The 16,402-nt window shown below is 35.1% G+C and overlaps 1 protein-coding gene across 1 annotated transcript in view; it reads right to left on the bottom strand.

Annotated features, from left to right (window-relative positions):
• The window catches only part of ITGAV (integrin subunit alpha V), a 47,498-nt gene that overhangs the window by 7,494 nt on the left and 23,602 nt on the right, over positions 1 to 16,402 (bottom strand). The window contains exons 13-26 of the mRNA XM_085227635.1: positions 14,384 to 14,575; positions 14,222 to 14,267; positions 13,530 to 13,631; positions 12,159 to 12,217; positions 10,924 to 11,078; positions 9,692 to 9,829; positions 8,988 to 9,055; positions 7,898 to 8,045; positions 7,098 to 7,190; positions 5,828 to 5,907; positions 3,702 to 3,782; positions 2,870 to 2,975; positions 1,795 to 1,953; positions 687 to 800 (exon numbers count right to left, since the gene is read on the bottom strand). Coding sequence (XP_085083761.1) covers positions 687 to 800; positions 1,795 to 1,953; positions 2,870 to 2,975; positions 3,702 to 3,782; positions 5,828 to 5,907; positions 7,098 to 7,190; positions 7,898 to 8,045; positions 8,988 to 9,055; positions 9,692 to 9,829; positions 10,924 to 11,078; positions 12,159 to 12,217; positions 13,530 to 13,631; positions 14,222 to 14,267; positions 14,384 to 14,575 — 1,541 coding nt within the window. The remainder of the gene's footprint in view (positions 1 to 686; positions 801 to 1,794; positions 1,954 to 2,869; positions 2,976 to 3,701; positions 3,783 to 5,827; positions 5,908 to 7,097; positions 7,191 to 7,897; positions 8,046 to 8,987; positions 9,056 to 9,691; positions 9,830 to 10,923; positions 11,079 to 12,158; positions 12,218 to 13,529; positions 13,632 to 14,221; positions 14,268 to 14,383; positions 14,576 to 16,402) is intronic.

Consider the following 16,402-nt stretch of genomic DNA (forward strand, 5'->3'; position numbering starts at 1 on the left):
CTGACAGTGTTAAATCGGTTCACAATAAGAAAAATGCTACTTGAGCCAGTTCTACTGTTTTGGATCCCAAAGCTGAAACTTCTGTCAGTAGATTTACAATATTTTCTTTTCTGTAGATATATCTACATACGTATGAAAAAAATTCTGCAGGATGAAGGGCATTTCTGATCAATTTACATTACCATCCTCCAAATTTGTTTCGCTAGCAAAACTCAGGTCTAAGTAACTGTGAGTAGTGAAACTACACTTTGCTCTTCAATCTTGTCTGAGTCACTGACCTAAACTGTAAGCTACTCTTTGTAGCGAAGACGATGAGTACAGCACTCATCCGCTTCTGTTTTACCTGCGTTGCCTGTCTTTCTCCTAGCAAATTCAAGAAATAGCACAATAGACAAGTATGGCACTGAATGTCTGGAGTTCTGTTTTTGAAGGCATAAAACTTGTAACAGCACAAACCTGCAGCCAAACAGATCATTGGATGGCTACGATGGGAATATCGTACACATTGGGGAAAAGTAAGAACAAACAAAACCCATCACACAGCTCCAGAGGATATCATTCTTTGTCTGTCATCCTTTAAAACACAGAACCAACTCTAGAATGCTTTCTGAAGCAAAGCTTTGTCACACAGAGCTTTCATCTCTCCATTATAACATCCTATGGTTATATCAATGTCAAAAGCTTACCAAAGTTTGCACATCTCCTTCAATGGCAGTTAAATCTCTCCGACTGATACGATGATTGCGATTATCTTCCCTGCTAAATGTTTCATTCTTTTCATCCTCTTTCGAAGTAGAAATCTGGATAAACAAAGGAAGCCCAAACAATAATTCTTACCTTTAGATAATCAACAACTTGAAAGTTCAGTTAAAAGTTCAAGAAAATAATAGAACTTATCAAGTTTCCTCCTCTTTCTGTCTTAGTGAAGCTTTGCATTACTTCAGAACCTGCTTTCAGCTGTAGCTGTTATCAAAGCATTACTCATGTTATTTCCAGACCACTGCTAAATTTCTAAGATCTAACAAAAAGCCTTGAATAACTTAATTCTTCAACTCAAAACATTTTTAAGTGCACAATGAACATAAAAATACTTAGATGGCAATAGAAATCTGATTGTGTTATGTTCTATTAAGTATTTTTCCTCGTCATTTCAGATTTCTTAGTTCTGAAAAAATAGCATTAGTATGGTATTGCTGTACCTTATCACTGTCCGTGTGTACACAGACATACAACAGAGACCTGAAAAAATGTAGAATAAGTTTATTCCAACCTGGGAAAAAGGAGTTTCTTCTCTGTTCTGTTCTTTACAAGCTACTTGTTTCAATAGGGCTTAAGTTAATATTATTTTCTCCAGCAAAACACACCTATTGACCAAGGTGGGATCTTTGGAAGTGGCTAAGCAACAGAAAAGCTATTGACATTAAACATCAAGCAATTTCGTCAAGAAACAAAACCTAGAAAATTTACATGAATAGCCCTGAATTACTAGGAATATTTTTAAAGCTACATTCAACATAATTCAATTGCTTTGGACTTAGAAGTCAGATAATATGGCTTTCAAGAAAAAAGCAAAAGTAAATCTGACACAAATTTGTCTTTAGTTTGGCTGTTATCTACCTTTCATTTTTATTTCACCCGCCATGTACATTAACAAGTACGATCAAACACTGTGATCTTCCTCCTCAACAACAGAGGAACACCCAACTCAGTGTGTTAGATATTTTGATTCAGGTCTTTTTGATGTCTTTCCAAATAAGCAAACATATTTCACTCAAACAGGAAAGTACCACATACCTTAATTTTCAATGGATTGATCTCCATATCAGAAGTGCAGTTCATGGGACCGTCGATGTCATACTGAACAATATACAACAGTGTATAGTTTTTGTATTTGTAAGGCCACTGCAGAGTCATCATCACCTTGCTGAAAGCACTTGGGCCGTTGTTTCTCAGCTGATTATGAAAAATTACAGATGTAAAAAAATCCTTTTATATATATATACACACACACACACACACACATATATATACACACATATAGTGGTTAGTTTATATTTCAGCCACAAATGATACTGACATGAAGGTCGCTACCCCCAGCAACTTAAAGCAGTAACATCAACAGCTTGACCTAAAAATGGTAACTGAACTACAGTTCTGCAGCAGTCAAAACTTGAAATTATTTCTGTAATATGATGGGGAAAAAAAGTTCCAAGGAAAGCTTTTTAGCGTTAAATTTTTCGCCTTGAAGCAATGCAGTTTCTGTAGCGTCATCATGAATCACAGCCTCTGTACATGCCTCAGCCAAGACACTCTGAGCACAGATAACATACACCTCTAAGTTTCTTTTGATAAATGGTCTCTTGTAAGTTCGAGAACTTTCACCATTCATATTCACACAGTTCTCTCAGTTCTGTTTAATTAAACTGTCTAGACTTAAGCTGTGATCATTCTTTTAAGGAAGTTTTAAATACTTAAAATTGTTCAAGACTTTTACAATAATGATTCAGAACAGATGGAATACTAATGAGAATACTAAATAATTTACAGCTATGAGTTATCTGCCGAGTTCAAAGTACTTCAAATATTTTATCTAGATTTCAAAGGGCTAGAAAAATCTTACAGGCAATAAAATGTGTAATGAAGTTATTAAAAAAATTATTCTCTTGTATTTGGTCACTTCTGTTACAGTAATTGCAGGCATTCCAACCCTTCTTGCAGATACTACTTCTTAACCCAGCATAATAAAGTCTTTGTTGCTACGAAAGAGAAAAATAAAAGATCATCTACTTCAGCAGAAAGCGAAACTGAAGATTTCTTTATTCTCCTTTATCACAGGACAATGTAATTGAAATTAGTAGTAACTGCATACCTCATAGATATGCTGAACTAAAGGCCCTATATCATCTTCTGTTTCTGGATTCTCCTTGGGCTGCCAATTTGCAATAGGAAGGAATATGTGATCAGGAGATGACACGCTAAACAGTGGAGCAAACAATTAGTTATAATCAGTTATGAAACATAAAATGCAGTTCTCTAGAACATCTCAAAAAAAAATCAACATGCCTAAAATACAATCTGCATTTTTTTCGCCCTCTATGTTTAAAAACTACATAGCATTTCTACCAAATACTCAAAATAAAATCAGAAAATGAGCGTAATAGAAATCAAATATTGTGACAAGTCAGGAATCTGAGTTAACTAACTAAGCAAGAGGATTTCATAGCTTTTAGTGTGTTTGCCAGGTAGAAGAATTAAGGTTAAATGGAGCCACGATAATGTTAATACCATGCTTAATATTGAAGACGGTGAAGCCACTGCAAGTTTATCTTCAGAAAGATTTTGAAATTTAGAAAAGGTTTGTGGAGGAGGAAAGCAATCTGGAGAAATGTGTGCGACTATGAAAATGAGGGGTGTTTTCCCTCCAGCCCACCCCCTGCCTCCCAGAAATAACTGAAGCATAACAATCATTTTTTGAATTAGCTTTGCAATTTGTCAGAATTATTTAAGATCGGCAAGTCCAAATTGTGGCTGGAGAAAGATACGTTCTTTATGATTAAAAACTCCTTATGGTTTCATGAAAAATAGCACAGATGGACCTGAGAGAAAGATTATTGAATTATAAAGGAACAAACACATAATGCTCGCTTGAGGGGAAAAAAAAAAAGAAAAAAGAAGAGTATCAAAATAGTATCAACCCTTACCCTCTAATTTCAACAGCTGCTGAAATGGCAAGGTCAACTTGATAGAATGCTACGGGACTTAGATTGTCAAACAGATTGGAACTGCAAAGAAAATTGAAGTGAACTTGTTAAATGAAATAAACTCAGTATTAAAAACAAATATGCAAATGAAAAAAACCTTAAAGTGATTGGATGTAACATCAGAACATGACACCTGAGCCACCGTAGAATAGCAGATACATTAAACTAAAAGAGCAGACAACCAGATGGGACCTCCAAGTGGCATGGTAGATAGCTGACAGCAAGATTTTGTTCGAGCTACTAACACTTTTCCACTATGCAGTGTTCCCAAAGCCAGGACCAAGCGAAGAGAAGGGAATAGTATTTGTAGAATGACATGTAGAAAGACTGAAAGAGACAACGTATTAAACGTATTAAAAAAAAAAAAAAAAAAAAAAATCACACCATTGTCAGGTAAAATAGTTAAGTATAACCTTGAGTCCCAGAATGCTGACTAGGGTAAATGCTGACCTGATGATAAGAATTCCGGTTTTGGATAAAAGAGGGAGGAAACAACTTAGTGTTAACACCTGAACTCTAAAGAGCCATCTAGCTTCAAAGCACTTCACTCAGAAAATTTGGACCATAACAATTGAAAACAATAGTCTTGTGTCTTCTGACAAGGGAATTCATCCAGCCTGGTGTACTCACAGACATGCATTTCAACAAGTTAAGTTCATATTTCTCTTCTACGACATCTTCTTACATGTACTGTTCTACAATTTTATCATATTAAGTTTGCCACTTTTCTCAAAAGTTCTTTAATTAATACTTTAGAATTGGATGTGGGAATATATAGTGAAAGTAAGTCAGATCTCATGACTAGGTATGGAGCGATGACAATGAGTGGTAGTCGGAGGTTGTTTAAGGAAATTGCTTCCATAAAAGGTGGAAAACGTGACAGGAACTTTATTTCTCTTCCATCAGAAGAGGAGCAGGACTTGAGGAATCTCACATAGAAATTCTTTACTGACTGTTTACTCTCCTAGGGAAAGCTAGGTGGTGACTGCTGGTAGTCTAAGGGTGAAGACAGATGCCCCAAATGAAATTGCTTTAAGCAAAGAAATAGTCACATTTTACTGTCACAGATAGCTTACTTTCTGCTGGAAAAGGGAGAGAAAATTGAATAAACAGCAATGTGAGATCAAAGAGATGTTTAATGCTGCCACTAACTTTGATCGGTATGGCAAACCACTGTATCATTAAAACAGAATTCCAGGCTTCAAGCTATTTAACTCCTGTAGTTGAAAAATGAATGTATATGAGAATTATTTATTTACTGCATCTGAAAAAATGAAACCCTTAATTGATAGAGGAAAAAAAAGAGGTCTGCTCCACTATAGGGAAAACCAAATACTACACATTTGTGTGGTCAGTTAAGCAATAGAAACCTGAGTATTAAGATCCCCATTGATCACATCTCCAAATATTGAATATTATCAGTAGATATAAATTCATATTTATGTATCACATATTCAAGTGCTGTGCATATCTTATGATTAACAAAACCATTAAATACTTGGTTCACTTGAATTTTTAGACTCTTTTACACCGGATACTGTATAGCACATAAAATGGCTCACTGCACATTGCCTCTGCTTAGAACACTGCATGCATTGCCTTTTCGAAGACTTACATCTCTCATCCTTGAAATACATAAAATTTGAAATTCTGGTTTTAGCTCAGAAGCAATCAGGCGCTCAAACACTAGTTTTAAAACAGGTCTAGAAACTCCAAGACAAGAATTATAATGTGACACTACAGTAGTGTCCGGAAATTACAGCAAGTACAAAAAATGTAGTTTGTCTTGAAACACTTCAAATTATTAGAACAGCAATATTAAAACAGCAAATTGTGCCATGGCCTGTGTAAAAGTTGCTAGCAAAAGAAAATACATTCAAATAGAACACTCTATCTTTCCTATATTTTAAAAACCTTAATTCATAGAAGAAAGTGTAGTTTTTAAAAATATTACCAAGGAAAGACCATACAACTGTCCCAGCATGAAACCATAACTGCTCAGTTCATGACCTGTATACTCAGCACATTATCTACCAGGCAACATGCCTATTCAAAGATTTCCATACCTTCGTATCTGCAAGTCAAACTTCACAGAGGTATCCATTTCAGATTGCTGGTGCACACTGAAACGCAGGCCAGCTAATAGCTTTAGAAAAAAAAACACCATGGTTCAGTGGAAGTACAATAAAGTAAGAAGTAAAAGTTTCTTAGTACTATTGTGATACAGTGAAATTGCTTGAGCATGGGGTCATAAAGAGAACACAATACAGAATTGGCAAATAAAATTTATCCAGTTCATCACAGTAGTAAACTTACTCCTTTCTCTATAGATATCTGTCGATTCACCAATGCCATAAAACAGAAATATGTGGTGTACATCATGCTGACTATCTTGCTTCAGCTATTTTTACATATATCTGAGTATCCAGATGTGTTACAAAAATTGCTGTTGTCGGAAGAGCAGGGCACAGTTTAACAGTTGAAAATTCACAGTTCACAAGGTCAGTGCATAACAGTTGCTTCGATACTCGTGCAGTTCAGGTTGGTATACCCTGAAATACTTTGGAAATAGCATTTGTTCATCTGTACAAGATGCCTCTTGGAGGAAAATACTGTCAAAGTGTTTATAATTGTAACTGATTTTCACTTTATTTCTTCAGAAAACTAGACCTCTTAAGTCCTAATATAATAATATTATATTATATATTTTATAGTATTATATAAAAATATATAATATAATATTATATTATATTACTAATATATATACATATATATATGTGTATATATATATATATATAAATACATATTATATATATATATTATAATATGTAATATAATAATATCTGCCAGGTACCACTAATTGTTTTTGAATTCCTGCAGTTTTGGCTACATTTGATTGAAGTGCAGAGTTCTCAGACAAAATACTGTCTCAGACTTGACAAAACTAGGCAGAAACAATATTCATTTTCCATAACAAAGAGAAAGGTGTATTATGAGCTAGCTGTTTATTGCATACCCAAAAATTAGTATTCAATAAATCTAGAGACACAAGGGACATAAGGGTCCAAAATACATTAATTCCTCTGTTCACTGAACTAGATATTTTGAGTTGCATAGTAAAACTCAAAAACACAGACACTCCTTTCAGACCTCAATTTACTTGAGAAATTGAAAGCAATTTCCACTGAACTAACAATCGTGGGTAGCTAGATGTCTGCTAGATTTAATCTGAGCCTCCTGTCAGTAAACACCCTGTTCAAACACTGCCTGTGATTAAGAACAGCACCAGCAGCCCTCCTGCCTGAACTACTAAACACCTGTTGGACCAAACCTCACCTTAGTTCCTGCTTTCATGGGATTTCCCAGGTCACAAACCACCATGCGAGTTTGATTCTCAGTTTTAAATGCACATGACAGTCTTGCTAAAGCCTGCAGTAAAGTAAAAAAGATTAAGGAACATCATTCTTTACATCTTGACATCTCTTTAACAGGCCAGAGAAGAGTGCTAGATATGCTGCATTAATTTTAACATGATTTCTCAGTCGTAACATAATCAAGCACTATGAATTCAATGAAATCTGAATATTCAAGTTTGCAAGGAGACAAATGTTACTGAAGTGAGACAGATGCTCTTTCCGAGGTTATCACAGGAGAAATTCAGTAATCTTATGTTGGACAGATCTGATTATTTCAGTGATCTCAAGCATTTTTCCACTTAATTCTTTATAACCTATGTGAATAAACTTTGGCAATCAGGGAAATGTTAAAACTCTCAGCAGAAAATACAGATTGGAAGGCAAAACAACACGAATACTGACTAGCTTACTAAACAAGAGGTATTAAAGGAGCTATCAGATTTTGGAAATGTTTAAATCTGAATGGCTACCATTTATATAAAGACTGATAGCAGATAAAATCTGTGTGTCAAGACCCCATCACAGAGATTTTCCTTTGCTGCTACCAGCAGACTCAAACTAGAAACATCTGCCAAGGTGTCATGTAAACACAGGGCTTGGATGAATCTTAGAGCATTACTTCGGAGCTTTGCTTTAAGACTTAATCTTAAACAGTATCACTGATGGACTCTCTCCTGCAGGCTGCAATAGCAAAAAGAAGAAGAATATTCACTGTTTTACCTCATTATTTCGAACAACACCAATGAAATCTGCTTGAGGAGGAACAATGACAAAGAGTTCTGCTTCGTAGGCTCCTTCCCCTTGATTCTCTGCACTGACAGTCAGTGTTAAGGGATTGTCATCGCCAATGTAGATCTTCTTCTGATCACTGAAGTAAAACAAGGGTGGTAAAATAATAAATATATAAATAAATTACGTAGCCCAACACTTAGTTTTTTAACAGAGTAAACAATTATTAGCAACTACAAAATCCCTGTGCACATTTGAGTAACATCCCTACTTTACATAAATACAAGTACACATTTATAACAGAAGTTGATGAAAGGAAGGCTCAAATACAGATTACAGCCACATCTCTATAATACATCTGTTCCAAATACAAATATAAAATCTTTAAAAAAAAAAAAAATTATTTATTTCTAGTATTTTCATGTTACCAACCAAAAGTTAAGGTAAATATAGCTGCACTAATGTAAAAGGTTTCTGAAACATTTGCATGAATGAGCACACCCATCAGTTGTGCTACCTACATACATGTGCAAACACTATAGATATAATGGCATAAAAAGAGTTAACAGTTATGAGTGCAGTGTATTCAGAATGGCTTTCAGGCCTACTGAGCAGAAGAAGCTCAGCCTCAGGCCAAGAACTGCAATTGAGAACTTGTTCTTTTTTTCCTGAATATATAAAAGATACTGCCAATACCAACAAAAGGCAAAAGAAGCTTTACACACCTGTGCTGAAGAAAAACATGCCTGCACATGTTTTCATGTTCCTGCCTAGTATTACATAAAGGAACACTGGTGTAGCTACGACTAACACTACCGTTATATATCTTTGTCAGCAAACACAAAATAAAATGCTGTCTTCAGTGGTACTGGAGAGGGTGCATTGCTCTCCCTGTATTACATGCTAGTGACATTTGGTTAAAAAGCAGAAAAAAAAGGTTTTCCCAGCAACAAACAGGTCCTACCTATTTCAAGAGATTATTTTAACGGTAGTATTACAAAGCTCTTGAAGTCCAGAATTCAAGTTTAGAATTCAAATAGTGATGTTCTTTTTTCATATGGCATTTTTGTCATATAATTACCTTCTTACTGAAACCTCCAGCTTTGGTTTGCAGATATTATCCTCGCCACAGTCCAACAGAATGTGTGCCTATACAAAAATCAAAAGCATATTGATTTAATAATTTGTGCATAACATACATTTCCAATTGTTTTTTTATCACCAGTTAATCAAAGAACCTGCCACACTTTTCAGCTCCAGGACTAACGCCTACATGGCTTTGTCCCCTTTCCTTACTTTGAATCTATCTATCTTGAGTTTTTGCAAACAAGTTAAAACTTTCCTCTTTACAAACAAGAGTAGAAACTATATACAAAAGAGCAGAAACAGAAATTCTTATGAGATCTGTAGAGATAAATGGATAAAATACTTAAAGCAGTGCAGCACGAGGAATGGAAAAAACACTCCAACCCTTTAAGGGTAACACCTTCAGTACTATTATCTTCTTTTCTCCAGAAAAAATGTTACACTGCAGATGAACCAGAAGTCCAGTGCTAAGGATCGAAATATTTTGAAGAAAAAGAAATATGTCACAGAGAGAAGGAAAAAAAAAAGACACACAGGAAAAAAAGCATGCAAGTCCAATCTAAAGTTACATAACTCAAAGGCTAAGGCCTAGGCACATGTTTTTATATCATAATTTTTGAGAAGTGCTAAGATGAACATGTTTTGAAAGCTTAAAATACGTTCTTACAAAATCTATGATGACAGAACATAGAAATATACCTGTCTGCTCATATTAGCAGGAGTGAATTGGTTAAGGATAGGATGCAATCCTGTTGCATCTACAGCTGTTTTGTAATCAAGACGATATTCCATAAAAATTGTAATGGGAGTCAATTTGTCTCTAAATTCAGATTCATCCTAAAGAAACAAAAAAAATTGAATTACAATTAGAATGCATAAATAAAACAAAACCAAAGATGATCTAGTTAGCAGCCATCCCAACAGCAACATTGAGCAGTATTTTTATCGATCAACTTCTAGTAGGAACTAGGAGGCCAAAACAGCATTCCAATACTTGAGCTCTTTCCAACTAAAAAATCTCTTCTCAAAGAACCTGCATTGTAAACTTTCAATATATACAGTATTGATTTTAGCAGGTATGAGTTACAAACGTAAAAGAAGAGCATACAGAAAGATTAATTCACAGAACTTAAGCAGCGACGAGCCTGAACAATTCTACTCCTTCCTATAACAAAAAAAATCTGTATATTGCTAAAATCCCTCATAGATGTTCATCTTCAGACTTCCTGAAAATATTCATTTGAATGGATTCATTTGGTTTTCACACTACTCATTTCAAATCACTGTTGAGTTCATTACAGGACCTTATTTCAGAAGCTATCTTCTCTGGAGAGAAAATTGTTAATAATTCTTTTCCTAACAGTTTTCAACCATTCTTGTGTTCTATTTGCAGTCATCTCATATAGATTGTAATTGTTAGCTTCCACATGAGAATGTTTTACCAGCCAGAGTTTCTTCTCCTAGGTCATACACTGTATTTGTGGACATCTGTCCACATTTGTAGAGACTGAAGCAAAAGACCGATTAAAAAGCAAATGGAGCATTTCAGCTATTTCCATCTCCTCTAATTTGCTGATTTTCGCTTTGTAGTTGAAAAATCTGTGTTTTTCTTTATTTCTCTTACTTCCAAAGTAGAAGCACAACCTCTTATTGACTTTCAAGTTTCCTGTATATTGTAACTAATTTTATGTCTAGGTGACTTGTCCAAGAAGTGCATTAAAGAATTTGAATTGAATTTCCAGTCCATTTAGTGACCAAGATCTTAATCAAAATACTAATCCACTTCATCCTCTGGCAATATTAACCCAGGAAAGATAGACCAGTTTAATAGTTCTAGGTTTATCCATTTGGCATGAAGTTTTTCCAGTAATGATTTTCCTAGTGCAGGAAATAAATTAGATAAATATAAATAAGCATAAATAGATGCTGACCCTCAGAAAAGCATCAAGTTCTTCACAATTCATTTTGCCTCCCTTTGTAATAGTCATGTTCTTCGAGTGGCTAGGCTGTTTGCTGTGAAGAAAGAGAGCTCTCCTTATAGCTCCTTTTTGCTTCAGTTTATCCAACAGCAGCTCCACTTGAAAATCTGTCCAATACAAAGCATTTGGATTAGGGATATTTTATCCAATTAAACACAAAGCAGATTTGCATCAGAAGTGAGCTTAAAAGCTGATTTCACCTTTTAAATAATATATAATGTTACAAATATAATAGTTAATATTTAATACTTGGAACTTGTAAAACTTCCATTTATTTAAATATAAAATCTGTTAGTACAGTAACTAAGAAGTGCCACGATTATCCAAAAATCAAGCTCTGCTCTGTTAATTCTTCCAAAAAGGAAACTATATTATTGTTTGAGCAATGATAAATTCATAAGTGCTTTGGAACTGCAAGAAAAAAGCTTTTTGAGCCCAGTAAACAGTAAAGCAACTTTGTACATAATATTTATATAATTCAACTGTGTTGCTAACTTCACTACTTCAGATAATCAATACAAATGATGAAACAAAACATTAACAGCAATTTTTATTAATCTTCCCAGATCGTACGTCCTTTATGCATGCCATACAAATAAGGAAAAGCACTTATAATTGCTAGTCACAACTTGGCTATAGCATGCCATCTGCCATAATATACAATCTCAAGGAAAACTTTAAAACCTGTTTGAAGCAAGTTTTTTCTGATTCTGATCTGGAAAATCTGATCAGAAAATCAGTGATATCAATCGGAATCTGAGGATTTCAACAAAAATGTCAGAAGTGCTTTGTATTTTGTCTATATTCTTAAGGCCTAACTATGTGTGTGCTTGAATTTTCTTGTTTAAAACCCTCCTCTAAATAAGATTACATATCAGTTCCATAAAATACAAAGAATTTCTCCAGACTAATTCCACAAAATGGTGACATGTGCTCCAAGTCCCAATCACTCTAAAAACCACACTGATTTCAACTGACTCAAGTTAAAAAAAAAAAAAAGAAAAAAAAAAAAGAAAAAAACAACACCAAACCCTACTGAAGAAGATTTTGTAGATTTGTAGTTACTGAACTGGCAAAATTGTGTTTTAAGTGGTTATCATTTGTTTCAGGAATGAAAGAGAGCTACTAGTACTTGTGTCTGTGAACAGGATAAATAAAGACAGTACAAAAAAAGTAATAAAACTTACTGAGCGAATTAGGGAGCTTTCCTTTGCCATCTGCTTTCAAGCAGAATTTTACTTTGAAGCTGTTTTGGAAGAAAAGAAAGCATTAACTTCACACATTTACCCCATTTCATTTTCTTCTAATACTCCTTACTGTTTTTCTCAGTTCAAAGGTCTTCTGTTGCGAGACTAACTCAATCCCAAGCCCTGATTTCTACTAGTGGAAAAAAAATTGCAACCTATTAATAAAACAGACAGCAAAGAAAGCATTGCAAAGTTTTGGGGTGCAAAACGAGGGTCAGCAAGTCGAAGGAGGTGATCCTCCCCCTTTATTCTGCCCTGGTGTGACCACATCTAGAGTACTGTGTCCAGCTCTCTGCTCCTCTGTTCAAGAAAGACAAGGATCTTCTAGAGGGAATCCAGGAGAGGGCCACAAAGGTGATTAAGGGCCTGGAGCATCTCCCTTAAAAGGAAAAGCTTAGAGACCTGGGGCTGTTCAGGCTGGAGAAGAAAAGGGTGAGGCAGATCTCATCAAGGCTTACTAATGTCTGCAGAGTGAGTGTAAATGGATGGGCCCAGGCTCTTTTCGGTGGTGCCCAGTGACAGGACAAGTGGCAACAGGCACTAGTTGAAACACAAGAAGTTCCATACAAACTTTAAGAAGAACTTGTTTATTTTGGGGCTGATGGGAGTACTGGATCAGGCTCCCAGGAGAGGCTGCAGAGCTTCCCTTCTCCGAAGATAGTCAGAACCTGCCTGGATGCTTTCTTGTGCTACCTACTCTAGGGAACCTACTTTAGCAGGGGGGTTGGATTTGATTATCTCCAGAGGTTCCTACCAGCCCCTAAAATTCTGTGAGTTTTGCTTCACATAGGAATAGTTACCTGTGAAGCATAGTGTTTATTCCTGAATAATAAGATGCTTTCTTCATCCTAAAATCTTAAGGGAACTGACATTTTGAATTTAAAAGGAAGTTATCACTAGAAAGAAAAAGTTGGTTTGGATAATAATATAGGAACAAGTTACTACAGCTGAACCAAAACCAGTCTACACAGCAGACCATTTCCCAAATTTCTTCCATAAGCCCTGTAATCCATTACCATGCTGTAAAGATCTTATTCTACTCAACAGATACAATTCACAATCTCTGCAGGAAGGATTTATGTTAGCAGCCAGTGTAGAATCTCCTGAAGGCAGTGTCTCTCACTCCACTGCTGTCAAAGAGTTATTTTGTATTGCCTGTTCTTTAAGAAAAATCTGAGATTCCATCGTTGTTTATTTTTTTTTTTAACTGCCTGTTTAGACTTCGTGAATCCTTTCAAAACTTGAGGTTTATGAAAATAAGAAGTTGAAAAGTTTCTTCGTCTCCAAGGAAAATAGGGATATCCTACTTACCATGAAACTTTTACATCTGACAGTGAACAGGCTTTGTTTTCCGGGTTTAGAACGGTTGGATTAACTTCCAGGGCAGCATTCACTCTAATAACTGGTCTGGCCCTATAAAGAAGACATCCTTTTGAACAGCATTCAGCACCGTGGTAGACAATGCCCTTCCCACTAAACTGCAAAATACACACTTAGAAAATAATTAGTGGAAGTACAAGAAAAACAAATAATCTTGGAGTTGATTAAGGAAAATGAGAAAGCTTTTTGTACTCTTTTCCTACCATCAGAGTTGTGACGTGGACAACTGTGTTAAGGAAAAGTGCTTCCTATTTTCAACACAGACAAATACGGTATTTTCCCCCAATTGAGCAAATCTTGAGGAGAATATTGGGACTGCACAGCGTAATAGCTAGCAGCAACTCTGTATTAGAATCCAGAAAACTGTCAGAAAGCATTAAAGACAATTTTGAATTTTCTTGTAACAACAGATATATTGAGAAGGATAAATAATAAACTGCAAATTACAAATCTCTCTAGTAAAAACAGCAGCATAACCTTTTTCTCCTCTCTTTTCTCCAGTAGTCTATAAGACAGAATGGAGAATTTCAGAATTCCCTAATCTTGCTTTGTTTTGCAACTAACAAATGCCAGTGAGCTTTCCTTCTTCATTTACTTTTGTAAAAGCACAGAGTAATACATACCTATACAAAACAGCTGTATCAACACCAAAGGCTCCAACAATCAAGTCTAAGAAAAAAGTAAAGAAAAGAGAAATAATACACATTATAATTTTTTTTTTTAAATAGGCTGTTAGTTAGAGGCAGGACTGCTATTAATCTAAAGTGACATGTAGAGCCAAGGACCTGGATATCCATTTTTGTCCACGTCTGTGGCTCCTTTCAGCGAGTACCCAAAACTGGGTGGCATAGTACGAGCAGCCCACTGCCCTTCAAGAATTTGAGATGGGACTGCATTCAAACCAGTTGCTCTTCCATTGTAGATATAGACAAGTCCTCGCTTGTCCTCTCCACCGTACGGTGCAGCTACTGCAATATCTGTAAAACAAAAGAACAATCTTTATCATCTTTGATATTTGTGCTGATGCTGATCTGTGATTTCTGATCTTGTAATTTTGATCTATGTCAATAGGAACAAAACATAACGAGTCTTTAAATAATTCATACATACTTTTAAAATAGTATGCTAGGATATCCTAGAAACTTAGTAAGAGCATATCAAACTTTTCTTTGGGTGTGGAGAGTAAAAGGAACAGTTCTGCAAATACTTATGCACTTCACTAACTCAGAGATGGATCATATGGATTTGGGACAGTTTTGAGTTTATTAAACACCCAAAATTAGTCACTGCTGGAGACAAATCAAAAAAGTAAGTGGAACTATTTGTCTATTTCATTAACATGCTTATGTTCCTCCAAAGGGTGTGGTATCTTAATAGTTGTGGAGGACTCTGAAATCAGCCTAAACAAATGTTAAATATTGAATTCCAATCTGCTGTGATCAGGGCTTGGCCATTTCTTTTACGGGGAATATTCAGTTACGTCAATTACATTCCCTCTTTAGTTTAGTATGTTTGTGAGCAGTTAACAGTTAACAATAAAAAGTAGTAAGTAAAATGCTAATCAGACTCCACAGGAAATAATACCTCTAAAAGCAGCTTTAGAAGTGCACTGGTGATCTAAAGTAAGTGTTTCCCCAGCAGGTTCAAAGTCTTGCTTAACATTCAAGTGTTTAAATACTGAACAAGATACAGAGAATAATTACACGATTCCCCATTCTTCTCTTAATTTTGAAAATGTTTCATAAGAGAACAAATACTTCACCATTTTGTATTTTACAACTCATCTTTACAAACTTTACACAAACAGTAGAATTTTCGATCTTGAACCATACTGTGATGAAAAGCATTTTAATTAGCACTCCCAAAATGGAACAGAACAATAAATAAATAATGCAGATCTAATAATGGCATAATAATTACACTTACAACAAGGAAGATTTTTGCTACGATTTTCTCACCTATATGTATTTCAGACTGAAATATGATGGAATGAAAGCATTGTCTGGATCACCTAATCAAGTGAACAGGTTTTTGGCTCTCAGCTGTAACCTTTCCGATGCCTCCATGAATAGATGCAGTGATGTTGCATCCTTGCACTAATTCTATATACTACCAGTGACTAAAAAAATTTAAGTATTAACTTTATCATATTAAATGGCATAAAGTATTTTGAGCTACTGTACATGTGGTACCGAACTGGCAAATTGCAAAACGATTCGTAAGTTAGCATGGTCATAGTTGGCTTAAAATAAGATTTTTATCCAGTAATATTTAAGTTAATTATGTAAATTGCTCAGTTAAATGCTAAAACAAATATTTATTTGTGAAATGTGTTCTCCTAGGATTCTGAAAGCCTCTGACCCAAAATTATATAACTACTGTCTGTTTGTTTGCTGTCCATTCCCAAGTTAAAGTTACAAGAAGCACTGGCCAAAGGCTTGGGATTCCACACTTTTGGTCGCATCAGGGTTTTGTCCAAATACTTGCTCAGGAAACCCAGCTCTTGGTACAGTTGGCAGTAGCTGTCACAAAACATCTTCAGCACACTTTTCAATTTAAAAAAATATATATTTTTTAAAATCTAAACTTTTCCCAGGAAAGTCTTTTTTATTAAAATATTTTTAACCAACTCTTGGAAACAAATTCTCCAGTCATCTTTGTGTTTCTGGAGACAAAGATTGGCTTTAAGCAATGGAAACAGGTAAATTGTATTGAGGACGTCCAAACAAATTACAGTGGAGACTAAGATATTTAAGCAAAATATCTACTGCACTTGTCACCTAGAAAGAAATACACTACCATCA

The sequence above is a fragment of the Meleagris gallopavo genome, chromosome 7 (genome assembly GCF_905368555.1).
Source record: "Meleagris gallopavo chromosome 7, MGAL_WU_HG_1.1, whole genome shotgun sequence".
Classification (NCBI taxonomy): Eukaryota; Metazoa; Chordata; class Aves; order Galliformes; family Phasianidae; genus Meleagris; species Meleagris gallopavo.